Here is a 17968-nt window from a genome sequence, read left to right on the forward strand (position 1 = left end):
TTCATTAGGCTTAAATTAAAGTGTTGGTAGTACTGTCCTTTTGGAGTCTCCAGGAGAATCCATTTCCTTGGTTCCCTCCTCTCTCAGCTTCTAGAAGCTACCTGTAGTCTGATTTGTGATCCTTTCTTTCATTTTCAAAGTGTTTGATAAATCAATGTTTTATCCTATCACTTCTCCATGTAAAATCTCCCACCTGCTCTTTGTAAGGACACAAGTGTATATACTGGGGGTAAACCTGAATAATTCTGAATGATCTTCCTCTGTCTAGATCCTTAATTTTATGGCATCTTCACAGCCCTTTTGTGTATAAGTTAATATTCACAGGTTCCAGGGGTTAGGATGTAGTTATCTTGGAGAGCTGTTGTTCATTTAACTATATATGATTATTTTGCTAATTCTTGATTTTTCATTTTCCACTATGACTGTATTTATCTTAAGGCAATTAAGAATACTGTTACCTCCCCCACATCTGAATATAATTATATATATATCTCAAACTTTATTCATTTGTCTGTTTTTATATTATGATTACATAAACATGTTTAGTGCTAAATCAAGTAGTAGTTACAATTTATCCTTTCTGTAAAATTTTTATTTTAATAATTTTTGTTGGTCAGGACCATACCAACACATCCCCAGGGACACGCTGAGGGCTGAGTCATGGAGCAGGTTTGCAAGTATTTATTAGCAGTAATGAACAAGCATGATTGATTATGTAACAATGGCAGGTGGAGCAGGGTCCAGGGGAGACAAAGGGTAATCAGCTTTATGGGGAACAGGAGGGGACATATCAGCCATGCATACAGGGAGTACTTCCCGTGTAGGTACTTGGTGTAATTTCTTTCTTTTTTTTTTTTTTTAAGAGATTTTATTTATTTATACAAGAACCAGGTACAGGCCGGATGCACGGGAGGGTGAGAGGATTCACCAGAGACAGAGCGGGGAACAGAACAGGCAGGCTGACTGAAATACACTGCTGAGGGGAGCAGTGGGTGAGATAGGAGAGGTCCGCCTCACAATGTGGGATTCTTGCTGGCTGGCCGGGATCGAACCCGCACTGCAGAGGCTGCAGACAGCCTCACAGTGTGGCACTCAACCGTCTGCGCCACCAGGGAGGCCCACTTGTTGTAATTTCTGAGCTACTCCCAGACCACCTCAGACCATGACCACACAATCAGTCAATGCCTATGTAGGCATCCCTGGCTGCCTCGTGATGTAGGCTATTGTCTTAAGGCAATCATGCAGGAGTGCCTTATCCAATTCTTTCACACACAGGTGTAGAGGCTCCAAGTGGTAGAGAGGCCACAATAATTCTTTCCCCCTATTTGTCCAGTTTTCATTGTGCTATTTGTTCCTTTTAAGCAAATTTCTATTGCTATGATACATATATATATAAATTTTTATATATAAATTTTTTATTTTTATATTCCCCATACAATTGCGACCCCCTTATTTTGACCCCAATCCCTCCCCTCCCCGCCCCTCACCCTATATATACACTTTTAATGCTCAAACATAGTTGCAAATATATTTTTTGTTTTAAACTGAGAACTTCTCTTTCTTATCCTCTTTTGGTGATGTTTCCTTTTTCAGCATGATATACAGCTGTCATCCTGTGATATGTTTGAGCAGTTTCTAAGAGGCTCTTTTTCCTAGATAATGTATTTTCTTTTTTAGTTCCTCATTTTGGTGAAGAACTTATTTGAGTAGCTTTCTGAGAAAGCTTCATGGGAAATGAAATCCTAAGATTTAAATTCTGAAATTTTTTTCCCTGTCTTCACACCGGACTGCTAGTTTGATCGGGTACGGCATTTTAGGTCAGAAATCTAGACATCATTTCATTGTCTTCTAGTTTTCCGTGTTATATGGAAATCATTTGTGATGATGGTTACTGAGTCTTTATGTGGCTTGATTTTGAAAAAGATCTGTATATGGTTAATGTTCTGTCTCGCAAATGTGCCTGGGTGTGGGAGTTGATTTCATTTACTTTGCTGAAGAATTGATAGCTGTATTAAGTCAAAACTTATATTTTCAGTTCTGGGAAACTTCCTGTATTCTTTGATTGTTGTTCTCCCTCTGTTTTCTATGTTCTCTCTTTTTGGAATTACTTCTGTTTGTGTGTTAGGGCTCTGCAGAAATTTCTAAGTTTATACTTTCTCGAAACCTCTTGTGTTATCTTTAGTATTTGTGTTCTTTCTGAGAGCTAGCCTCAATCTCAATTTCCAATGCAGTAACTTTTTTATTTTGCCTGTCATTTTGATTTCCAGGAACCTTTTTTGTTGTTGTTTTCTGAATGTGCTTAAAAATGCAGCATCGTGTTATTTCATATATTAGTGAGATTAATGTTTGTCTTTTTTTTATTACTGCTTGTATTGTTCCCTTCTGGTTCTTATTTGTTTCCCCCTCTTCTTTCTTTCTTAGTTGAGGTGTATGTATTGAACAAGGTAAAGCTACTTAGGATCTGCGTGTGTGTGTGTGTGTGTGTGTATCATCATTGGTAGGAAGGGGAAAATTGGTGGAGAGAGGTTGTTTTATTGCTTTATTGGGTTTTGCTGTAAGAGGATTGGACAGTTAACTTTTTTTTATTGGAATAATCTCTGATTTTAGCATATGTATATGTTTTTTCTCCTAACTTTTCACAAAGAATAATTTCTAAATATTCAGCTCTCATATGTAAGCTTAAACTGATGTTCTGAATATAAAAAGAGGGAGAATTCTCTTTTCAACATGCAGATTTGCACTTGATCTCTTTACCTTTAGTTTCTGCTGTGACTAGGTTCATTGAGTCTTGAGCCATTTAGATTCCTTTCCTTCAGATTAAATCCTGGTCTCTTTGGGATGGAGTGACTGATTGACAGTTATCTAGCTAAGATGAGAGGAACCTACTGTCTTATCCCATATCATGCGCACTTTAATTTCCCCTTGATTTCACTTTCAACACCTTTAATAATAATTCCTGTGGTCTTTAAAACCTGCTGTTTTCTAGTATGTCTGTTAACAGGTATTGTCAAGGATTAGATTCGAATACAAGTACTCAGTTCATTTTGTTTAATTGGATACTGTTATGCCCTACAGTTCAGTATGCTTTGGGTACAATGAGTTTGTCAAATTGAAAAGCCTGAGGAAACAGTCTCAACACTGTGGCCTTCACTTCAGACTCTACTGTGAGTTTGGCAACCCTGAGGGCCACCCCAATTCATGAGTTCTCAAAACTCAACCTAAGATTTGATAGTTCATTAAAACAACTCAGAATCATGAAAAGTTTTGGTTTTAATTTTTTATTTTAATGAAAGGATGGAAATTAGAACCAGCCAAAGAAAAAAATGAGTGGACAATATTTGGGGGGAGGTTTCAAGTATGATGCTTCAGTGAGGTTTTTACCTTTCCAGCACTGACAATATGAAACTATACATAGAATATTGCCAAAGAAGGGTGTTTACTGAGCCTCCAGGTCCAGAGTTTTATATTAGGATTTTATTGTATAAATATAATTTATAGAATCATAGATTGAGTAGCTAAATTTAATCTCTAGTCCTCCTTCTCTGCCCAGAGGTAGATGATACATGGCTCAAAGTGCCATCCTCTTAATCACATGGTTTTTCTTTATGGTGTTCCACCCCCACCATGAGTCATCTTACTATAAACTGTCTAAAGGACCACCCTGAGTCACCTTATTAGCATAAAGTACTGATACACTAAAGGGACCTGCCATGAATAACAGAGATGCTTCAATTATTGGGGAAATTCCAGTGGCTTAGAGGTTATTTCCTAAGAACCTGACAAGGCCAGACCTCTCTTTGGGTAGAAGCCAAATTCTTTATTACATATTGAGCTTTGTTTCAGGTAAAGCAGCACTGCCAGCTTTTGTCCCCAAGTTTCATAAGCCATGTATCCATTTCAAATCTACTTTTGTCTCTTGTTTTCATTTAGGTAACTGGGATCTTTTGAAATAATCAAATCTGTTGTTTAATTGAGGACATTTTCATAAAGAGTAATAGGTCTTTTTGCCTTTTATTAATAGTTTAATCTGATCTTATGAAGAATATTTGAGTAGTTATTTACTGAGGGAGAAATTTTATCGTCCAATTTGATGTGGTTTGATAGACATACTTTATTTTCATCTTATAAAGCATAGCATGTGGGTACCAGAACTCTGATTGAAAGGAAGTAAAATCAGTGGAGCAATTAAACATTAACAAGGTGGGGGACAATTATGCTAAAGTTATGTAAATAGTTTTAGATTATGTATAAGTAATTATATTTTTCAGAGTAGTTGACAAGGCAGAAATTAGGCGCTTATTTGTTTGAGACTTAATTTTGATTTGTTTTATTTTTAAAGTTCATAATGATTGTCTCATTTTGAGCCTTCATTTAATTTCTTGCTTGAAGGTTATTACATGATGAAACATAACTAAAGTATACTTTCTTAATGGTAATACAGAACATAAAACATTTGAATTGGCTTCAGATTTTATAATACATGCTTTTTACTATCTTTTGTGTGTTAAAAGTGAGTCATTGTAGTAGGAAATAAATTGAGGAGTATCTTCTGAATGTTTCTTGTTATTTCCCAAAGGAGTAGTTGATAAATTAGTTGATAAGCAGATACTTCTAAAAGTTTTTGTCAGAGTGGGCTGTTCCATTTCAGATCAACCTCATTTTAGAAATTTGTGTCTTAAATATGGTTTATGAACTTTTTAATATGCTATTGAATCAGTTTGCTTTTATTTTGTTGAGAATATTTGCATCTGTATTAGAGATGCTGGTCTGTAGTTTCCTTATGTGGTGTCCTTATCTGGTTTTTATATCAGGGTAATGCTGGCTTTGTAAAATGAAAACCAGTATTTATTAAATCTCTTAAACTTTCTCTCTTAGTTAATCTTATATTGGATAGGCTTTTTAAATATATTTGTGGTTTGTGCTTCTCATATCTAAAATGGATATGGTAGTTTCTGTCTCTTAGAATTGCTCTTTTCATATTCAATATATGCAAACCACCTGAAGTAGCAGAATATAGTAAAAAGGCCCAATGCATGCTGGCATTTATTATCATTAGTATTGTTACTGTGTTTTTATTTTTGTTGTAATGTTGGGAAGTATCAATATCTTGCTCTAGTTGTGACAAATAATAGAACTGCAATGTGAAATGACAGTCAAGCCTTTTATTTCTTTCATTATATGATACTTTTCTGACAAGGTAAATGATTAGCTTATGGATAACATTGCTAGCCTTCTGTCATCCAGTCAAATCCAATTCTGGGCTCCTGAAACTATTACATGTTGCCTTCTACAAAGCAAGATGTGCTGCTTTTTTGCACAATTGATTATAGATATTTTCATTACTTTTGGTTATTCATGAAGAACTTAAATAGTAATCTCCCAAAATAAATTTTATTTAAAAAATTTGACCTTTGAGTTTTACATCTTGAGAGTAACTTAACTCTCCAGTTGTTGGGATTTTTTTTAAAGATTTATTTATACAAGAACTGGGATACAGATCAGAGGTGCGGGAGAGTGAGAGAATTTACCAGAGAGCGGGGAGCAGAACAGGCAGACGTACTGAAGACACTGCTGAGGGGAGCAGCGGGTGAGGCAGGAGAGGTCTGCCATGCCAACTCTCCAGTTTTTTATTAAGGGTTAGCTTATTGGTCATTGAATATAGCTTGTTTTCTTAAGAGGACTACTTTTTGTGTGGTTCAGAGTAAATCATTTTGTATTTATGAGTAGGAAATTGAAGCTAAGTTTTTGCATCTTAGTTTTAGATTTGAATGGTAGCTTTATTCATTTCCTATTAGACTTTCCTGTAAATTCTTCTGTTAGGCATTTATAAGGCACATAAGGAGGTACTTGACAGAAAACCAGCATTTCTAAAATAACTGTTCTGTGAGGGTGAAATGTGGTCAAGTATAGTTTAGGAAATTGTGAGTTGAATGAAGTTATATTTTTTTCTTAATAACCTGCTAGAGATTTTTATGTTTCAATACCTGCAGCATCATAATATAGAATACAGCCTTTTGTAAAATTTTTTACCACAGTGTCTCTCCCTGCGACAAACACACACACATTATCTCTTTTTATTTCTTAAAACTTAACATTGAGAAATCTATTTCACTATAAACACTTTGGAATGACTTAAGGTGATTTTCAGCTCAGTGGAAAATTTATGACAAATGACAGGCGTATTTAGAATGTGTTGAAGAGAGAGCATCCAGACAATAAGTAAACATCAAGTGTGACTCCTATGCAAGTCCCTGTAAAGCAGTTGTTCTCAAATCTCTTAGTTTCAGGGCTCTTACTACATTCTTTGTGTGTGTGTGTGTGTGTGTGTGTGTAATATATGTATATAACATACATAATACATACGTTGAGGTAACAGTGGTTTACAGTGTTTATTTTTTAATGTAAAATATGAATTAATTTTTTATTATTATTTTTAAATTTTATATATTGTTTACATCATTTTTGCACAATATATGCATTTTCATCTTGGTTATAGTCCCCATATAATTCCCACCCCCCCTTTCTTTTGATCCTTCTCCTTCCTCCTACCCCGTAGTATATCTGGTTTATAGTTGCTTGTTGATTTTGATTTTTACTGTATTATAATTAGTCTTTTTTCCTGGTCCCTTTTTTTTTTTAAAAGATTTATTTATTTATGCATACAAGATCTGGGGTACAGGCCATAGATATGGAGGGTGAGAGGATCTACCAGAGACAGAGCGGGGAACAGAATGGGCAGACTGACTGAAATACACAGCTGAGGGGAGCAGCGGGCGAGACAAGAGAGGACTGCCTCGCCATGTGGGTTTCTTCCTGGCCAGCCGGGGATCGAACTCATGCTGCAGAGGCTGTGGATTGCTTCTTAGTGCAGTGCTTAACCCCTTGCGCCACCAGGGAGGCCCTCCTGGTCCCTTTTTTAGGTTTTCTAAATTCCTGCTATGAGTGAGACCATCTGGTATTTTTTGTTTTTCTTTGTGGCTTATTTTGTCTTTTATTTTTATGTATTTATTTTTTTTAAATCTTTTCTAAGTTGGAATTTTTTTTTAAGATTTATTTATTTATTTATATAAGCGCTGGGGTACAGGCCAGATGCACGGGAGGTGAGAGGATTCACCAGAGACATAACGGGGAACAGAACAGGCAGACTGCTGAGGGGAGCAGCGGGTGAGGCAGGAGAGGTCTGCCGCGCCATGTGGGACCCTCCCTGCCGACTGACTGGGATTGAACCAGCGCTGCAGAGGCTGCAGGCATCTTCGCAACCCAGCACTCAACCGCTGCGCCACCGGGGAGGCCCTATCTGTCTCATTCTAACTTAAATTTCAGTTAGCATAATCCAGTCTGGCTCCATCCATGTTGTTGCAAATGGCTCGAGTTTATCTTTTTCATAGCTTAGTAGTATTCCATTATGTGTATATACTACATCTTCCTGATCTACTCATCTTTTTTGGGCACTTAGGTTGTTTCCATAGTTTGGCTATTGTAAATAGCAGTGAGCATAACAGTGCATCTTTCTCTTTGAATTACTGTTTTTAGATTCAAGTGGATACCTAGGAGTGGGATTGCTGGGTTGTATGATTCATTTTTAATATATTGAGAAACCTCCTTATTGTTTTCCATAGGGGCTGGACAAGTCTGCATTCTCACCAACAGTGTTAAGAGCATTCCTTTTATTCTACATCTTCATGAATACTTGTTTCTGGTCTTTTTGATATGGACCTTTCTCATAGGTGTTAGGTGTTATCTCACTTTGGTTTTGATTTGCATTTCCCTGATGATAAGTGATAATGAGCATTTTTTCATGTTCCTGTTGGCTATCTCGTGTCTTATCTGGAGAAGTGTCTATTTAGCTCTTTGCCCATTTTGATTGGGTTGTTATCTTTTTGTTCAGTTGTATGTCTTTTGTACATCTTGAATAGTCAATCCCTGTTGGATGTGTGTAAATATTTTCTCCCATTTAGTTGGGTGTCTTTTTGTTTTAGTGATAGTTTCTTCACTGTGCACAAGCTTTTTATATAGTTTGACATAGTCCCAAGTGTTTATATTCTCTTGTTTTCCTTGCTTTTGGAGACTAACTTAAAAAGAAATATCTGAAGCCTGTGTTCTACAGTGTTTTGCCTGTGTTTTCTTCTATGTATTTTATTGTTTTAGATTTTACATCCAAGTCTTTTATCCATTTTGAGGCATTTGGATTTTGTTTTGTGGGTAGTGAGGAGCTACTGAATATTTTTGAAGCAGAGATCCATGACAAAAGTGGTAAATTTGGAAGCTGCAGCCAACAAATCCTCAAGTTTGAATGGAGATCATTGTGTTACTGGCTTAACTAGAAATTAATAAAATATTAAGCAAATTCTTAATAATGAAACATTTGTAGTGTCATAAGTTATGTTCAGTTAACAGCTTACTCTCAGATTCTATGATAGTATAAATTATCATTGATACAGTTGTGTATTTTGATCTATTGATATTTATGCACATGACAACTTTTAATATACTTTCTCATGGGGCCTCCCTGGTGGCTCAGGGGTTAAAGACACAGCACTGTCAAGCTACTGCCAGCCACTGAGTTCAGTGCCAGCCAGCCAGGGAGCTAACCCTCATGGCACAGTAATGTCCTCTCCTGCCTTGCCCACTGCTCCCCTCAGCAGTGTATTTCAGTAGATCTGCCTATTCTGCTCCCCATTCTGTCTCTGTTGAATCCTCACACCCCTGCACCTCTATCCTACACCTCAGTTCTTGTATGCATAAATAAATCTTTACCAAAAAATTTTAAAACAGATACTTTCTCATTTAAAATAAGAGCTTCAATTTAAAATAAATCCGATGTTTATATTGATAACCAACTTTACTAAATATATTAATATAGGACAAAGTATGTTTAGTCCAGCAAACATTGGTCAGCCACGAAAGACAACATTGTCACCTGCCCAGTTGGACCCTTTTTATACTCAAGGAGATTCTCTGACTTCTGAAGATCATCTTGATGACACTTGGGTGACTGTGTTCGGGTAAGATTTCTCAGTCATATTTAAAAACACAAAAACTTGAACACCTTGCTCAGTATTTATAATGAGTATCAACAAACATACTGAAAAATTTTAAAGAGTTGCCCAGCCAACACTCATATACCAGTTGTTAGCTGTTTGCTACATTTATCCATCTATCCTATTGTTATTTGTACACTTCAGAGTAAGTTGCAGATAGACACTTCCCAGCATACATATTATTAATTGGTGGGTTTTTTGCCTCTTAAATTTTCTCTTCAGCGTATTTGCTGGATATTGGACACATCGGCCTCTGTTGATTTTAGGGATCTCCTTCCCCTCTTTCTCGTAGCTGATTCTCTGCACATAACCAGTTTTGAACTAACAAATTGAATTTGTTGTGCATATACATGCCATGTCACAGAGTTGGTACTTACTTTATAGTAATAGAAAATACCATGCACTGGGCCTCCCCGGTGGCGCAGCGGTTGAGCACTGGGTTGCAAAGCTGCCCGCAGCCTCTGCAGCGCTGGTTTCATCCCCGGCAATCCCCAGCCGCTGGGCGAGGGTCCCACATGGGACCTGTCCTGCCGCCCACTGCTCCCCTCAGCAGTGTACTTAAGTCCTTCTGCCTGCTCTGCTCCCTGCTCTGGCTCTGGTGAATTCTCTCACCCTCCCGCGCTTCTGACTATTCCCAGCGCTTGTATGTATAAATAAATAAACAAACAAACAAACAAACAAACAAATAAATAAATAAATCTTTAAAAAAAAGAAAATACCATGCACTATAGAAATAGTGTATAAAAGTCCTAGACGCATTTTGAATAGATTTTTAGATCCAAAAAGTACTTGAAAGCATCTTAGAGATCATATTGCATCTTTACAGATGAACAATTTGAGATAAAGGGCAGAGTAAGTGATGTTTTCAAAGGTGTGCTTCTAGTTATTAGTAAAGCTTCAGCAGATAACTCAGTCTTTTGGTTTTCAAACTGTTACTGTTTGTACTATACTGCATGAGGTTTGTTTCATAATGATAATGAATCTTAATATATTTGATTTGGGGGTAAAAAAAATAGCAATTTAGTTCCTTGAAGAATAGTGCACAGTAATTGTTAACTTTACGTACTTTATGTAAAATTTAAAATTCAAAAGAATCTCTAAGAAATAAACAGTGAAGTTTTCCTTTACACTTTCCTTCCCAACTGCAGTTTTTCTTGCCCTTAAGACAATAATTTCTACCAGTCTATTATGCGACCTTACAGAGAAAATGTATGGATGATTCTGTTTAGGTAAGAAGCAGGAATGTTGCTTTCCCTTGTTTTTCAGAAAACTGGTGTATGCCCAGCCCTATGTGCACAGCAGTTGGGTTGTTTTCTTGATTTTTTTTTCCCTTTTGTGTTTAAATTTTTGTATTCTCTCATGAAAATGCTTTGTTTTTGAACTTGGGTGTCCACTCTGAAGTCTGTTTTTCATGTTGAATAGTAATGGTGTCACTACCTCAGTAGTTGGATAAATTACTTGAAGTACTTTTGCTAATTCTTTTTTTCATTTTCGAGACATATAATTTCCTAGAGAATTATTTTCTGTTGTTTTTGTGTTTTACTGATCCTCTATATAAATTTAATTGTAGGTACTCTAATTATTTTTTTTGAGGAATAAAGCATTTTATTTTCATTATAGAGAAGAATGTCAAAGTCATTATGATTTTTTTTGATAATTTAAATTTTTTGCTAACTCAGAATCATGAGATATTATTCCTTGCTTCATCATGATGCTTTTTCAGGATATTGAGTGTTAGTTTCTATTAAAAATATTTTTTTTAACTTTTATTTTTAAAAAAGATTTGTTTATTTATTTATTTATACAAGCACTGGGTACAGTCAGAAGCGCGGGAGGGTGAGAGAATGAGCCAGAGCGGGGAGCAGAGCAGGCAGAAGGACCGAAGTACACTGCTGAGGGGAGCAGCGGGCGGCAGGAGAGGTCTGCGCGCCATGTGGGACCCTCCTCCGGTGGCTGGGGAGCAGCCGGGGATCCAACCGGTGCTGCAGAGGCCAAGGGCAGCTTTGCAACCCAGCGCTCAATTTCTGCGCCACAGGGGAGGCCCATATTTTTTAAAGATTTATTTTTATTTATACAATAGCTGGGGTACAGGCCAGAGACATGGGAGGGTGAGAGGATTCACCAGAGACAGAGTGGGGAGCAGAACAGACAGACCAAAAGTGCTGCTGAGGGGAGTAGTGGGCTTGACAGGAGAGGTCTGCCACACCCTGTGGGAATCTCCCTGGCTGGCCGGGAATCGAACCCGCACTGCAGAAGCTGTGGACACCTTCACAAAGCTGTGCTCAACCCACTGCACCATTGGGGAGACCCTATTCAAAATGGTTTTAAAGTTAATTTTATGTTTTATTTCTTACTGGTGACCATTATTTCTTCCTTTCACCTTTATTTTTTTAATTTTTATTTTCTTCATCTCTGCTTTATACACATCCTGTCTCATTTGTTGCTTTTGTTTGGGATTAGAATCTTATATACAAATTTATATATAAAGTAAAATTCTAGTTTTGAGTACAGTTAAGTATTTTATTCACATAGGTTTTAATGTATGGGATTTCTCATTTACTTTTGAGACTCAGATTTTTTTCTTTAGGGCTTCAAGCTAAGCTCCAGATAAATTATAATTAAGAGAAGTCCTGGTTTTCAAGTTGAAAATAGCTTTATTATTTGAATTGAATATTATAAAATATTTAATCCATGTAAGAAAGTAAAAGTCATTTAGAGTTTTCCCATTTAGGGATATGGCAATAAAAATTTTGTAGCCATCCTTTAAAATGTTCTAAATCATTGGTAATAATACTTTTATTTTTGTGTCAGGACTAAATTTTAAATTTTCTAGATGATGCTCAATGTAAAATGATGACTATATTTTAAAATCTTTCCTTTTTAATAACTGTAGTGTACCTAAATATCTATCTAGCTCTCATAACATAAGTTATATACAAAAGTGCAATTTCATAGTTCTTTTCTAAGGGCTGTGATAATGGCAGTGAGAGTAGAATTTTAGAGAATCCAGAAGTGGAACCTGAGAATGGAGAAGAAAGTTTGAGTCAAGACTAATTGTAACATTTACTTATGGGTAGTGGGCAATGATGAAATTATCAATAGTTGATAAAAGAGAAAATAGGATGATCAGGGAAAGGGGAACTTTTATGAATGGGGGGGGTTGTCTTTTTTTGATTATCAAAAATAAGTACATTTATCATGGTACAATAGCATCATCTAATTGGAGTATATTTTTTAATGTCAGTACTATTCCATTAATGTCCATTAATGTCTTTTATACTTACTTTTCTTAAGGAAACAATCCAGAATCACATGTTGTATTAGTTTTTATACTTTATAGTCTTTTTTTATTAAGGTATAATTAATATACAACATTATATTGCTAAATGATCACTACAGAAACTCTGGTAAATATTACTCATTGTACACTGTTACAGTCTTATCCCCTGTAATGGGATCTTTTAACATATGCTCCCTTAACAACTTTCAAATGTGCAATATGGTGTTATTAACTATGATCATCATGTCATATATTATATATTGAAATACTTCTAAGTATGGTAATCTGCATTTGTAGTTATTGTGGAAATGACTGTTTGACAACTCTTTTTTCCCCCAGGTTTCCTCAGGCATCTGCTTCCTATATATTATTACAATTTGCACAATATGGGAATATCTTAAAGCATGTGGTAAGACTTAGTTCTTTTTAATTTAAGATTTAGACTGAGAAAAGTAAGCTGTGAATTGATGGAAAGTTTGCTGCAGAATTTTGTCTCTTTTTACCCCAAACTTAAAATTTTGTCTTTTAAGCTTTTCATAGACTGTGTCTGGACTAGAAGTTGTATATTTTATAAAATGGGATTAGGAAATGTAAGCGGGAGAATGAGGAATGTGTTTCAGACTTACTTTTTCCCGTATATAGTTCAGTCTCTTAAGGAAGATAGATTCTGCCAAATATTATTTTGTAATTTGAGCTTATTTATTAGGTGTAAGTGAAAAGGGAACAGTTCCTGACATAAAGTTTTTAGAGCACTTAAGAAAAACTGTTACCTTGCACAACAAATTATAAGTAACATCTGTTACTAGAGATTGACTTATTTAACTCCTACACAAAATCAGTTTTTAAAAATTTCATAGCACAGGCTGATAGGACCTTTTCATAAGAAACAGACATCTTTTGAGAGTTACTTTATTTTCAGAGAGTAGTTGCCACATGTTCTTTATGTTAGAAAATTGAGAGCTAGATAGAAATTATTGAAATTATTTAGTAGAATTTTTGTTGAATCCTAGTATATAATTTTTTATAAGGTATCACTTATCTTTGCTTATTTCTGTTTTCTGATAGAATTCATTACATTTAGATTGTGTGTGTGTATTTTTATTTAAAGGAACAATTTCTTTGCAGATGTCTAACACAGGGAATTGGATGCATATTCGTTACCAATCTAAACTGCAGGCACGGAAAGCCTTAAGTAAAGATGGAAGAATTTTTGGAGAGTCCATCATGATTGGTGTAAAACCATGTATAGATAAAGTAAGTTGTTATGGATGTAAGGAAAATAGCTTAATCTATATGAAGAGCACAGGACCTAATATGGACGTTGGGGTTATGTCACTTTGCTTCATTGTGTCTCTTTTTCTTAGTTTATAAAATGTGATGATGTAATACTCTCTTCATGTTAAACCAAAAATACTTAGTCACAAGACCAGAATTTAAAGAATCCATTTCAATTACTTCATTTTATCAATGGTAACTGAGGGTTGACGTAAATTGCTGGAACTTCTTATTTTAAAATTAAACACTTAAAAGCAATACTGAGCATAGTTTAAACTTTCTTTGTGGTTTGTAAAATTTTCATTATTACCCTTTAAAAATATGTTAAGTACTATTTTCCAGGCACTGTGCTTTGTTTTGTACACACTCATTTAAAATGTCCAAAGTAGTTATGACTCTTGTCCTCATTATCTAGTATTACTGTGTGGTTATGTAATTATTACATTGTACTCTAACAGATGTTTGCACAGTCTAGAGGAGAGTTTGGGATTACTGGGTACTAAATAGCATTCCGCTGTGATTCTTACTCACCACTACCCTCCCTTTTCCTTCAGAATTCTTCTTCCTTTGGTGATTTTCCATAATATTTATTAGAAGATTCTTACTCTTATGAGCCCATAGTTGTCTTGAGGATATTTGAGGTCACTGAAGTGAGATTGCTGGCTGAGTATTAGATCTCAAATTTAGCCAAGAAGCATACATTATTTCAGTGAGCTGAACATTATTTGAATGACTAATTATATTCAATAAAGTATGCTTCTTTTATAACAGTTTTCTTTGTAAGGAGAATATAATATTGAATAATATGTATTATGTTTATACTGAAAAGTTCCTTTATCTTTGTTTCTCCAGAATGTTATGGAAAACAGTGACAGGTATACTTTATCATCTCCATCTCTAGCCTTTACACCACCTATCAAAACCTTAGGTACACCAGTCCAACCTGGAAGTACTCCTAGGATTTCTACCATGAGACCTCTTGCTACAGCATACAAAGCTTCTACTAGTGACTATCAGGTATTTCACAATTAGGAAAAAAAGAATGTAATTTAAAGGCTGAAGTGTATAGGATGTGTAATTTTTTTAATTGAATTCATTTGTATGCTATTAAATATTTCCCACTGAAGTTATTGCCTTGATCAAACCTTTAAACATTGCAATTTAAATTTCCTATTTAAACCATTAGAATTTTGGAGGATTAGAATGTAGAATTTTTTAAAATTTTCTTTGCCAATTTTAGAAAACATTTTGACCTTGTTACTTTAGTTTTTTTCTAAGTTATATTTGCATACATAAAAAGTATTTCTTGGGGCTTCCCTGGTGGCGCAGCGGTTGAGTGCTGGGTTGCGAAGCTGCCCGCGGCCTATGCTGCGCCGGTTCGATCCCCGGCTGCTCCCCAGCCACCGGAGGGGGGGTCCCACATGGCGCGCAGACCTCTCCTGCCGCCCACTGCTCCCCTCAGCAGTGTACTTCAGTCCTTCTGCCTGCTCTGCTCCCTGCTCTGGCTCTGGTGAATTCTCTCACCCTCCCATGCTTCTGACTGTACCCAGTGCATGTATAAACGAACAAACCAACAAATAAATAAATTAATTAATTAAAAAAATATATTTCTTGTGAACATCTCTGACATGAGGAAATATTAAAGCCCTATTAAATTGATGACCAAATTTGATGGTATCACAAATGAAGAACCTCAGGTTGGAGTAACTATGGTTATCCAAAGAAAGCCAAACCCTATTTCAAAATTTCTCATTTCAAAAATGTTTGAAGAATTCCATTACAAGCCTTTTGTTATATTCCATGAAGAATGGTGGAAGTATTATGCCTCTCATTGGTTTATTATTGTCCCCTCCTTAAAGAGTTGTGAACTTGTCGAGTTGTAGACACAGGTTCTGTAAAAGCAAGTAAAACACTTGTGCTTTAGTAGGCTAGGTAGTGACAATTTAGTCGTTTGATTTCCTCTGAAATTTGGAGATTATTTTAGAACATTTTTCCCCATTTAGTTTTTTGTTTTAACTGATACTTTAAAATCTTATCTCTGTAGCTTTTGCATTAGTTCAGTTTCCTAATTTATGGAGCAGTTGTAATTTGCTTTGCCAAAGGAATAAAATTTTGCCTTTCTTAGGAGTATATGAATGTTCTAACTGAATTCATATCTTAATTTTAATATTGTTTACAGATGCTTAGTGTTTGAGTCTTAGCAATTAACTTTAAAATAGTTGTTGACTATGACATCAAAGAAATTGTAACCTAACAATTTTTTGTATGTTTTTTTAATAGGTTATTACTGACAGACAAACACCAAAAAAAGATGAAAGTCTTGTATCCAAAGCAATGGAGTATATGTTCGGCTGGTAGCACAGTAAGAGCTAAGAAGTCAACTACAAAAGAGGAGGCTGCTACATTAAAACAAAGTTGGCATACTGTCAGGTTTTCTTTGGTTAGTTATATAACCACTCTTGACAGTATTGGATAGGTATCTTTTACTTCCTTAGAAGCCTTTTTCTTTAAGGATACATCATATTTGTAGCTTGCACTTTAAAAGATGCTTGAGATAAGTGTTAAACAGAATTCCTGTAAATAAGATATTGTGCTTTCTGTTACAGTGCATGCTTATGGACATAAAGCTCAGCATTGATTACTATAATTTATATAACTGAATTTGTGGTGACACTGTAGTCTTCATGAGTTGGTGTGAATTTCAGAAAGGGTAAACTATATAGCTGTTTCTAACAAGACACAAAGATTATAATTAATTTGAATTATGATCTTTTAATTTAGATAGTATTTAATATTTTAGTTATCCTTGTTTGTATATGTCCTGTCATAGATTGTCATCTTTCACTCTTCTACAACAAAAACAGTCTTTTTAAACACCTACTAAAGTTTCTTGATAATAAACTTTGTCAGTTATATGTGTTGAATGTTTTTTGAAAGTAATTTACTTTATGATTTTATGAATTACTACAAAAAGTTCTAAGTGTTCACTGAGAGAAAAAATAATGTCATGAACCTCCATATACTGGTAATACTGCTTTAATAAGCATCAATGTTTTCATTTCTCTTCCTTTTCTTTAAAGCATATCTCAAATGTGATGTTATTTTAATCTAAGTACTTGAGAGATATTCAAAAAGAACATTTCCATATGAATTTACCATGTCAGTATGAGACGTGACAAATCTAATATGTGATCCACTTAAAAATTCCCTTATTGTCTCTAAAATGTATTTACATTAGGTCTGATTAGGTCTATGCAGTGTATTTGATTGTTTTGTGTTTGTGTTTGGAGTGTCTAGAAATCTAAATTAGTTACTCCTCTCTCTCCCTAATGTTCAAAATACCTGACATGTTGCAGAAAGAAAAAGAAAAATACCGGATGGTCTCACTCATAGCAGGAATTTAGAAAACCTAAATAAGAGACCAGGAAAAAGACTAATCAATACAAAGTAAAAATCAAAATCAACAAGAAACTATAAACCAGAGACACACTATTGGGGGGGGGGCGGGGAAAGGAAGGGCTAGAGTCAAAATAAGGGGGGGTGCAATTGTATGGGGGGGAGAAATATAACCAAAATGAAAATGCATACATTGTGCAAAGATGAAAAATATGTAAGAATTATATAAAATAAAATATTTAAATTAAAAAAAAAATACCTGACATGTTGAAGGAACCATGTGAGTTACCTAGAATATCCTACAAATAGAATTTAGTCAGTTACTTTCTTATTTTACTTGTCCAGCATTTATCCCATATCTTTAAGTTAGATTTACAGAGGATTTGTTAGATTCTGATTTTTTTTTTTTTTTGTTAGCAAGAACACCTGATTAGAGTAGTATACTTTATATTAAGAGGCATTTAATTCTAATTCTGGTTGTCCTACTTCTAATGAAACTCAGATTGCTCATTAGGCACATGACCAGAAGCCTGACTCATTCATGGAAAAAGCTCCCTATAGCCTTTTCACATAACATTTTAAAACTCAATCTTTAGTTATAATTGCCTGAATCAGTTACAGGCATACCTCATTTTACTGTGCTTCACTTTTTCAAAAATTGAAGGTTTGTGGCAACCTCGAGTTAAGCCAGTTTTCCAATAGCTGTCTCACATTTAATTTATTTTGTTTTCTTTAGATGTAATGCTGTTGTATACTTAATAGTATATGATGCAGTGTTAACATAACTTACATGCCCTGGGAAACAAAAAAATTCATGTGGCTTGCTTTTAATATGATACTTATTTTATTGGGGTGGCCTGAAAGTGAACCCACAATACTTTTGAGGCGTTTCTGTATTTTGTTAAGGTTTACAACCATGATTTTCCAAATCTATAATTCCTGTTGTATATATTAGTATTCTTTTATATAGAAGAAT

General features: G+C 35.1%; 1 protein-coding gene across 1 annotated transcript in view; it reads left to right on the top strand.

The window, feature by feature from the left end:
• The window catches only part of NUP35 (nucleoporin 35), a gene marked incomplete at its 3' end in the record, with an annotated part of 31030 nt that extends 15076 nt beyond the window's left edge, over window positions 1–15954 (top strand). The window contains exons 5-9 of the mRNA XM_084244096.1: window positions 8864–9005; window positions 12661–12730; window positions 13447–13575; window positions 14449–14613; window positions 15877–15954. Coding sequence (XP_084100222.1) covers window positions 8864–9005; window positions 12661–12730; window positions 13447–13575; window positions 14449–14613; window positions 15877–15954 — 584 coding nt within the window. The remainder of the gene's footprint in view (window positions 1–8863; window positions 9006–12660; window positions 12731–13446; window positions 13576–14448; window positions 14614–15876) is intronic.
• Window positions 15955–17968: the final 2014 nt, after the last annotated feature.

The sequence above is a fragment of the Talpa europaea genome, assembly GCF_964194135.1.
Source record: "Talpa europaea genome assembly, chromosome: 1".
In the NCBI taxonomy this organism is placed as follows: domain Eukaryota; kingdom Metazoa; phylum Chordata; class Mammalia; order Eulipotyphla; family Talpidae; genus Talpa; species Talpa europaea.